Below are 9866 nucleotides of genomic sequence, written 5' to 3' on the forward strand. Positions count from 1 at the left end.
TTCATATGTGAATAATATGTGATTTACATATGAATAAATGTGATTTACATGTAATTCATATGTTAATTACATGTGTATCACATGTGATTCATATGTGATTTACATGTGAATCATATGTAATTTACTTAATAAGGTTCGGAAAAAAAAATTAAAAAGAGAAGAAAAAAAGTTACACAAGGGATTTTCTAGAAGGTTGTCACTCCAAAAGGTTACAAGAACCTCAAATAAGGACAAGAGAAACTTTTTGAGACCAAAATTACATTTTTGGTCCCTAAGTATATCTGATTTTTGCAATTTTGGTCCCAAAAAGTTTTGTTGCACTTTTCACCCTTATTCGATGTTCTTGTAACATTTTAGTACACGTTTCAAGTAAAATGATTATTTTTGGGCTTTAGTACATCTGATTTTCACAATTTTGGTTCCGAAAATATAGTTATTTTGCCTGACACATGGACCAAAAACATTAAATAAGAACCAAAATTGCAAAAGAAAAGTTTTTGGGAACAAAATAGAAAAAAACAGCAACACTCGGGGACCAAAATTGTAATTTACTCTAAAAACAAATTTGAATCTCACTCTCACCACTTCAAATGTGTCAAGCAATCTACCAAGCTGGTGGGCATGCTGCTCCTCATCATTCACACCATCCAACATTATGTACTCAATGAAAATCTTTTGCTGACTGTAAAGTAAATACCAGAAGGGTATTTTAGTAATTTTACACTTTGAGGAAATTAAAAAAAGAAGCAAAAAAAGAGCTACCTTTTCTTTTGATATTCTGCTAAAGCATTCATAAGTTTTTCTAAAGGAAAAGCGCGAGCTGCAGACATTATTTGACACCTAATATCTTGAACTGGTGCATGAAGAAACACTGCTAGGTTTATATTTTGTAAGTCACCATGAAGCTTGTTTATTGCATGAATTATTCCAACCTACAAGAAATTATGAGAATGATAGATATGAATCCAAAAATGTTCTTAAAAAGACTAATATTGAGGATGTAAAATGGAGCAAACAAAACAAACCGTTGAGACAATAATTTTCTTGGGTGAAAGCTGAAAAGGGAATGATGTCATTACTTGAATAGCTTCAACTAAAGCATTGTAGTTGTTTAATGGCTCTCCCATTCCCTGAATACAAGATGATGGTATCAGTTGTAGTGACATAAATTTCAAGGAAAACAAGTTTTTTTTGAGGTATTTACCAAGAAAACAACATTGCGAATGGGTGATAATTGAGAAGCATGTACTAATTGTTCTACAATCTCTCCTGTTGAGAGGTTGCTCTTGAATCCCATACTTCCAGTTGCACAGAATGTGCAGCCCATTTTGCATCCAACCTGTTGAAGAGAATGATTCACATACATGTGTTGTGATATAGAGCAAAATGTCGATTGAATCTATCAACGGAAGAACTCAAATCAGGAAAGAATTTCGGTTTGGAAGGAATGGATAGGGTAATGGTTTACCTGTGAGGATATGCATAAGGTAGATCTTGGACCACCAGGACGAGGTTTGCCTCCATATTTCCCTAAACGAGTATCGTATCTCATTATCACAACTTCTACAAATGCTCCATTCTAGAAAGAACAAAAATCGGAAAGAAAATGGAGTGAAACCAACGAAACGAGATTATTTATCTCATATTTACACAGTTTAAGATGTACAAACGTAGAATGAGGGAACATACCTGCAACTTGATGAGGAGCTTCGTGGTGACTTGATCAATGGAGTCGAGAATGGAGTCAACGACAAAAGTGCAGGGTTTGAACTTGGAAGAAAGTAACGATTCATACAACAATTAAGCATGAATTGTTGATGATCAACGACAATTAAGCCTAGATCATTGGAGGATTTTGGATTCCATGTCGATTGATGATAACGACTACGAAATATGGATCGATTGGTTGTTTCTCTTTGAGGTGATCGATTCAACTCCGACTGAGAGGTCGTCTGTGATTGTAGATCATTCGCCTGCCAATCGTTGAATGTAGATCGACCACAGGAGAGGTAGTCTACAATTGCAGATCATTTGTCGAAGTGATGTTGGACGATTGAGACGACATGAAGGGAATATAATTGATCTGTCGATCCAAATCACATTGTCGGTCTGTTGCTTCTTTGATTCACCATCAACGAGCTGGACATTAGGGAGTGTTCATGGCCAGAGGTGGGATGAAGGTAGGAGAGAGGCGAGATGATGAGATAGAGAGAGAACGGGGGAAGGGGAAGGGCTTGACATTAGGTTATCTATAAAATGCCCCCAATTCATGTGGAATAAGATGCCCCCGCTTCTTTTTTTACCTAGTTATTTACAAAAATGTCATAAATCATCCTAACCTTCAATTATTTTGATCTAACGGCCTTCGTTTGGTTCTCGAGTTCTCGGAAAACTTTGAGTTCTCAAATGATCCTTCCCTTCTCTCTCTCTCTCTCTCTCTCTCTCTCTCTCTCTCTCTCTCTTTCTCTCTCTCTCTCTCTCTCTCTCTATATATATATATATATATATATATATATATATATAGTCCAGGTTTTACAGTTTTCACGACCGGTCCGACCGGTTGGACCAATTGAATAATCGAACCACTAAGACGTCCGATTCGATGTCCGGTCCGGTTTTCAAATAATAGAATAGCACACAAAGTAACAAATAAAAAATTGACCTTATTATTAGAAATCAAGTTATTGAAGATTTGGAATAAATCACGAAATTCGAAACTCCCCGTTATCCAATAAAACCCTAAAATGACTAATAATAAACCAAAATCGCCAACACGATTAGTTACAAACGCCTTTTGACAAGCCTTTGCTGCAACAGGTCGTGTGAACCAAAATCCTATTAATAGATATATTGTTAGATGCATATTCATGCATTCATTTTGTAGTTTTAGTTCATAAAAGTGCATTGCATTTAGGTTTAAACTGATGCATTTTGCATATTTTTCGGGATTTTTCATGATGCAATTCCATTCACACACTTTTATGATATTTCAGGGACTTTTGAAGGTTGGATCTTGATGGAGGAAGTTAAAAAGAGTTGGAAACAAAGTTTCAGAAGTTTTGGAGCATTGAAGAGAGAGAGAGAATGAAGAAATGAATATTTGAGCCTTTCAGACATTTACACGGCCGTGTAAATGATGGCTTATAATTTACACGAGCCGTGTAAACGCAAATGCAAGAGCGTTCTTCTTTTCTTGTTTACACGGTCGTGTAAATGGCACCCTTTAATTTACACGGGCCGTGTAAACGTCTCGACAGTTTTTAAAGTAGTTTTACTCTCATTTAATGGGAACAATCAGTTTTGTTGGAGGTTAGGTCGGATTTTGGACAGGGAGAAGGAGATTTTCAGAGCTTTTGGAAGTAGATTAACATTTGGAAACACTTTAATTTCCTTTTTGTAAGTCAATTTGAAGTTTGAACTTGTTTGATTTGTAGTTTAACCTAGTCATGTGTGGTTGATTTCATTATCATTTCCGAATCTGAATTCTTAAGTATGTGTTGTTAGGTTGTAATTTGAACTTGATTTGTGTTTAACATCTAGTAATCTTTGATTTGATCTTAATCATGTGTTTGGTTAGTTCTCTTTTTCACTTGATCAATGAACTAGGGTTCTTATCAATCTAGTTAATCAAATTATGAAATTCGTATATGTTTTATGATTTGATGTTAGTAACACACACTTACTTGGTTGTAATTAGATCAAAATTAGTGCAATCAAAGATTAAATGTTTATATTCCCAAGCTTAAGAGGAATGTTAAACATTGTTGGTAAATTAGTGCAAAAACTTAATGTCATTTAATGATTTGATGCAAGAACTTATTTGAATTGAATCAATTAAATGAAGTTTTATTTGAAGAGCTTGTTTTGAATAAAATACTTTTGCCAATTTGGATATTAGAGTTTATTAATATCTAACTTACCAACCTAGATTGAACATGAGTTATAATCATATTACATCTTTCAACATAATACATGTATAAGAGTCAGAATCGGAAATGTACTTCTTTTACTGCGTTTTGTTATCAATCTTTCTTATTTATGAAGTTTAATTCAAGTTCAAACACAATCCCCCATTTTAATATTATTTGTATTATGTGTGAGAATATGGCAAGATAAGAAGTCCTGTATTCCTGTGGACCGACCCTGCTTACTCTATACTATCTTTAATATAAGAAATAGCAGTGACTTGAGCTTTATTAATATTATTTTATCCCATTATTTGTTGGTTTGACACGCCTAACAAATATATATATATATATATATATATATATATATATATATATATATATATATATATATATATATATATATATATATATAGAGAGAGAGAGAGAGAGAGAGTCCAAGTTTTACGGTTTTCACGACCGGTTGGACCAATTGAATCATCAAACCACTAAGACGCCCGATTCGATGTCCGGTCCGGTTTTCAAAACCTTGATTTATAGCAATAAAAATTATGATTCGGTGTTAGGAAGTTATAATTCAACTCACTATCAATATCAAGTTATAACATATATATTATATCCAAAACCTTGCAAACAAATTTCAATATAAGTATATTTTTATAGGATCTTCCAATTAAACCCGAACTCACAATCACGATTTTTAAAAACTTCTAACAAATTTAAATAAGATCTCAAATCTAACAACTTAGCCTAAAATTAGTTGACAATAGGGAAATGAATGTGTTACTAATGTTTCCGGTAGTTCAAAAACCATAGTTTTTGCTACATTTTTGTAAATATGTTTATCATGTTAGAAGAATGTTAGAAGAATTATGTTGAAAGACCTATTGTTTGAGTTTTGGTACACTCAAAAGATAATGTGTTTTGCTTTGTTGGGATATAAGGGTCTTCAACGAGACATAATGGCAAGGCAAAGCTACAAAATCATCATTACAAACTATTTGCGACTATGAAAACTGGTGTTTCAGAAATTTCAACCAATTTCTAGATAAAGTTACAACTTACAGCGGATGAAATTGATGTATACTCTTTTATACGCAACATACATTAGCATATTTCAGTTTTCATCATAGCTTATTGGAAACCTCACTCATGGAAAATAAACGAAAGATAGTTGTGAACTTTCTCAGAGTATCAAAAATACAAAATTGAATCAAAATGAGCAAGTTGTTTTAAAGCATATCATATTGACTAGAGGGTCATCAACAAATATTAGTATGAAGGTATCTTTCATAAGAACAAAGAAAAAATACCTACTAAACTAAAACACTAATTCAACTACCCAATTCCACAAAAATGGCTCAAAATTAAAAATAAAACCAATTATTTCAAAGAAACACATTCCTAACTTCATCAAAAATCACTAAACAAAGCAACCATGGCAACAATGAACCATATTCGCAGCCGCTAATAGTATACAGATTCTTAATAACACTAATTTATTGTTATGAATATTTTTCCTGAGGCAATGTTTTCGATTAACAACTAAAATGGAGAATTTATCAAATTGGCAACACGGCAATGCAAATTAAGTAGGTAATTTATCATAACCAAGTTCGATTTTTCATTGGGTATAACCAGATAGAAACAAAACACATACATCAACAGCAAACTAATCGGATCTACATTCTAACATGATAAAACAAAGTCTAAGCCCTCTCACCACGAATCCTACGAGCGAGCTGCATATCCTTAGGCATGATGGTGACTCTTTTAGCATGAATCGCACACAGATTTGTGTCTTCAAAGAGCCCAACAAGGTATGCTTCGGAAGCCTCCTGGAGAGCAGCCACGGCGGAGCTTTGGAAACGCAGATCGGTCTTGAAATCTTGAGCGATTTCCCTCACAAGTCTCTGGAATGGAAGTTTCCTGATCAAAAGTTCGGTGCTCTTCTGATACTTCCTGATCTCTCTCAGTGCGACTGTTCCAGGCCTAAATCTGTGTGGCTTCTTCACTCCGCCGGTGGCCGGAGCTGACTTCCTTGCCGCCTTGGTGGCCAACTGCTTCCTTGGAGCCTTTCCTCCGGTGGATTTCCTTGCAGTCTGCTTGGTACGAGCCATCGGAAGGTAAAAAAGAGCTTCGAGAGGAAAAAGAAAAGGATTTTTAAGGATTGTTGTTGAATAAACTGGCGATTTTAGATTAAGAGTATGTGAAGGTTTATATAATGCACAATTGCACATATCTGGGAGAGAAATAGCGGCAAATTTTCAAAAGTGTGAACGAAATTTTGGTTTCAATTTGGACTGCGGAAAAACATTACAAGTTGGCAATCCGTGTGAGTTCCTTAGGACCAATGATATCTAGGCCGTCGGATTATGCGGATGTGCTGACATTTGATTTTAGGTATTTTGTCCCACTTATTTCCACTTTAAAAAAAATCCTACCATCATCTTTTTTTGTTTTTATGCAATGGTATAACTTTTTTGTTTGTTAAAATATTTGTTTATAGCTTTATGGGAAATTATTATGCAAGGTCTTGAACTACAGTGGTGACACAGGGGTGCAGGGTCTTCAATTTTCAAGTCTCTCTAAATTTTTGGACAAATATACAGTTATAGTGTTGGAATCTTCATAAAATTCATTTTTATATGTTATTATTTAAGAAAATTAGCAATGTAGTTAACTACATACACAATGTAATATTTGGTTGTAATCTTCAAATAATTTTAAATATAAAAAAAAATCAAATAATTTGTGAGATGACGTACCCAACAAATTCAACATTAAATATTTAATGGAGAATATATGAAAACATTTCTATGTGACATCAATCAAAATCAATATGTGGTTTCATCAAGTATAAATCTTGTAATATGTTAAAAGTTACGGTCCTTGCTGTCGAAGTTTACTACGGGATAGGAATTCCATCGCTATGACATTAGAACTGTTCGGTTTTAATCATTTTATAATGTATCTTCGACAAATATAAATCATGTAATGTAATAGATTAATGATTATGTTTTCTTCACCATACCATGTGATTCTAATTTACTTTAAACTCTATAAATAACTTAATATAACGTTAAGCTAAAACGTTAAATTATTTATATTGATATGTTAAATAATATTTATATTGATTTAAAATGTATAAAAAATAAGACAACACTGTAAAAATTATCATGTGATATGCATTTTTTATGTTTTTGGTTTAAACCATAATTTTTTTTTTGGATTGATGGTTTTTTTGAACTAGTTTCGTTGCTTTTGGTCCCTCAAAATAACGAAAAGACTAAATTGCCCTACTCATGTTTTTTTCCTATTTGTTTTAAAGTTTTATTAATAATAAATATGGGGCCAACGCCTCTCTCTCTCTCTCTCTCTCTCTCTCTCTCTCTCTCTCTCTCTCTCTCTCTCTCTCTCTCTCTCTCTCTCTCTCTCTCTCTCTCTCTCTCTCTCTCTCTCTGATGGAATCGATTTGAGTTTTTTCTTTAAACACATAAACACAAACACAAACACACACACACACATGTTTACAAATCCACGTCGTCTTTGGTTCCTTTCCACAAGCCTGAAGAACACAGACCCTTCTTCCCCTTTTTTTACAAACCAAAAGTAGGTTGCACAAGTGGTTTACAATGAAAGTCTTTGATCCTTTGCTATGATCTCCGACACAAAACCTTTGGAGGTGATAAATCACCTGCATTGTTAGTTTTTATTAATTGAAAAGATGAGTTACAAATCAAATGATCAATATACGAGTAGATTAGTTGCAGTTACTTTAGGTGTCGGTTGTGTACAAAATACATGTGTATTTATAGTCTAGTCTAAGCAACAATAAGTCCAATATTCGCAGGATCCTCTTGAATAAAAATGAACACGTTGGTTTGACTTGGTATTCTTGGGTCTTTTACATGATTGAAGTATTTCTTCGGTGATAATGAGTCTTATGTTGACTGATTATGTACATGTGAGAAAAAAACTAGAAAGATAGTATAGGCTTGAACTACGTGTGGTGTCTAGGAAAAAAAATGTACTATGTGTGGTTGTTTTGGACACACTTATAGGTGTTAAATTGCTTTATGGTTATCATGTGTAGTGACGTGGGAACTTCGAGGCAATTTTTGAGACGAGTATGCGTAGGCGTGAAAGATAGTATAGGCTTGAACTACCGGAAACACATGATTCGTACTTGTATCGAAAGGAGTTGCAAAGCTACTAAGGCACTAGTAGTTGAGTTGTTTTGTTTGTTTTCATTATTACATGGGTTATGGTGATGACAAGGAAAGTAGTTTTGGTTCAAACCCAAGTTGCCATGAAGAATCGAGTCCAAGTTATATAGACGTGCATGAGCAAGTTAATTCATTATGAGAACCTTATTCAATGCAATAACCGATTTTAGTTGAGAGATTTAGGAAATAGGTGATCGAGAGAAAGACTGCAGCTTCTATTGGGGATAAGCAACCACTAGCTAGAAATGTCCCCAGTGATGATATAAAAGATTCAAAGGCATGGTTTTTGAGGATCTATATTAGGTGAACATGATCATTTTTACAGGGAATGAATACACAAACTTTCATTCATATAATGCATTTAATGAATTGATTTTGATGCATGGGAATGTGATTGTTTAGCAGAAGGTCAAAAGCGTTAGAAGCAATGCATATTGTTTAGCTCTTGGAATGTTATGGTAGTTGTGTGTGCAAAACGAGATGTTGATGATGAGTTTTGTAGGACGATGATGCAATAGTCTAGCTTAAATGTGATGTTTGCAAATTTAGAAGATGACAGAATTCACACGGATTTGATCCAAAATTCGAGTGTCATACTTGCTTCTGGGGATCTGTCAGATCTTTGCCAGAAAGGAAAATTCATTCATATGTACAAAGGAAGAGGCTTTTTCCCAGTCTAACAGTAGAAAATTCCTTATGAAACAAACACATCATTCCAAACAGATTTTAGATTTTCTTTTTTGTAAGAAGGCAAACACATAACAAACAAAATCATGTTTGCAAATAAATCACGATTGCCACAAATATGTTGTTAAATACATTGTTCCAACTGAATTGTTATTCGGAAGGGAAAAAAAAGACAAACTGGAAACATACCAATGCAATTCAAATACGACATTTATGAGCACCAAAATGTAATTTCCATTCAATATAATTAGATTAAACAAAACGCAAACAAACAAACCAAACTAATCAAGATCTACATGCTAATTTTGGAAATCAAAGTCTAAGCCCTCTCACCACGAATCCTACGAGCGAGCTGCATATCCTTAGGCATGATGGTGACTCTTTTAGCATGAATCGCACACAGATTTGTGTCTTCAAATAGCCCAACAAGGTAAGCTTCGGAAGCCTCCTGCAGAGCAGCCACGGCGGAGCTTTGAAATCGAAGATCTGTCTTGAAATCTTGAGCGATTTCCCTCACAAGCCTCTGGAACGGAAGCTTCCTGATCAAAAGCTCAGTGCTCTTCTGATACTTCCTGATCTCTCTCAATGCGACTGTTCCAGGCCTGAATCTATGTGGCTTCTTCACCCCGCCGGTGGCCGGAGCTGACTTCCTTGCCGCCTTGGTGGCCAACTGCTTCCTTGGAGCCTTTCCTCCGGTGGATTTCCTTGCTGTTTGCTTGGTACGAGCCATTTGGATGTTAAAAAAAGATTGGTGAAAGGCGAAAATTAACGAAGCTCTGAAACGATTGCTGTGTTAGATGTGGATCTAAGATAAAGGATTTTTGGGGATTTTATACTACACGGATTTGGGGGGAATAAGCGGCAAAAATTCAAATTGTGAAAATGATTTGGGGGATTTGGGTTTCAATTTGGCCGCTAGTAAATTATCCAAGATGACAATCCGTGTGAGGTCCGTGTTAACCAATGATATTTCCGGAACTTGACAACAAATCTAGGCCGTTGGATTGCAGTCTTAAAAGAAAAATAAGGCTGGAGGGTGTGGTGC

At 34.7% G+C, this 9866-nt stretch overlaps 3 protein-coding genes across 3 annotated transcripts; all 3 read right to left on the reverse strand.

Annotated features, from left to right (window-relative positions):
* Positions 1 to 433: 433 nt before the first annotated feature.
* On the reverse strand, positions 434 to 1794 carry LOC145121768 (uncharacterized; the record flags this gene model as incomplete). The annotated part of the gene is made up of 7 exons (XM_079057468.1): positions 434 to 442; positions 553 to 682; positions 763 to 932; positions 1026 to 1130; positions 1205 to 1339; positions 1469 to 1579; positions 1690 to 1794. Coding segments are annotated over 7 exons (765 nt in total), but the record flags the coding sequence as incomplete, so codon positions are not given.
* A 3711-nt stretch (positions 1795 to 5505) lies between these two features.
* On the reverse strand, positions 5506 to 6107 carry LOC145121194 (histone H3.2-like). Its single transcript, XM_079056983.1, has one exon. It carries the CDS (start codon positions 6023 to 6025, stop codon positions 5615 to 5617), a length of 411 nt encoding a protein of 136 aa, XP_078913109.1. The 5' UTR covers positions 6026 to 6107; the 3' UTR covers positions 5506 to 5614.
* A 2924-nt stretch (positions 6108 to 9031) lies between these two features.
* LOC145122589 (histone H3.2-like) lies at positions 9032 to 9639 on the reverse strand. Its single transcript, XM_079058165.1, has one exon. It carries the CDS (start codon positions 9549 to 9551, stop codon positions 9141 to 9143), a length of 411 nt encoding a protein of 136 aa, XP_078914291.1. The 5' UTR covers positions 9552 to 9639; the 3' UTR covers positions 9032 to 9140.
* Positions 9640 to 9866: the final 227 nt, after the last annotated feature.

The sequence above is a fragment of the Lactuca virosa genome, chromosome 6 (assembly GCF_052849685.1).
Source record: "Lactuca virosa cultivar CGN04683 chromosome 6, Lactuca_virosa_CGN04683_v6, whole genome shotgun sequence".
Lineage (NCBI taxonomy): Eukaryota > Viridiplantae > Streptophyta > Magnoliopsida > Asterales > Asteraceae > Lactuca > Lactuca virosa.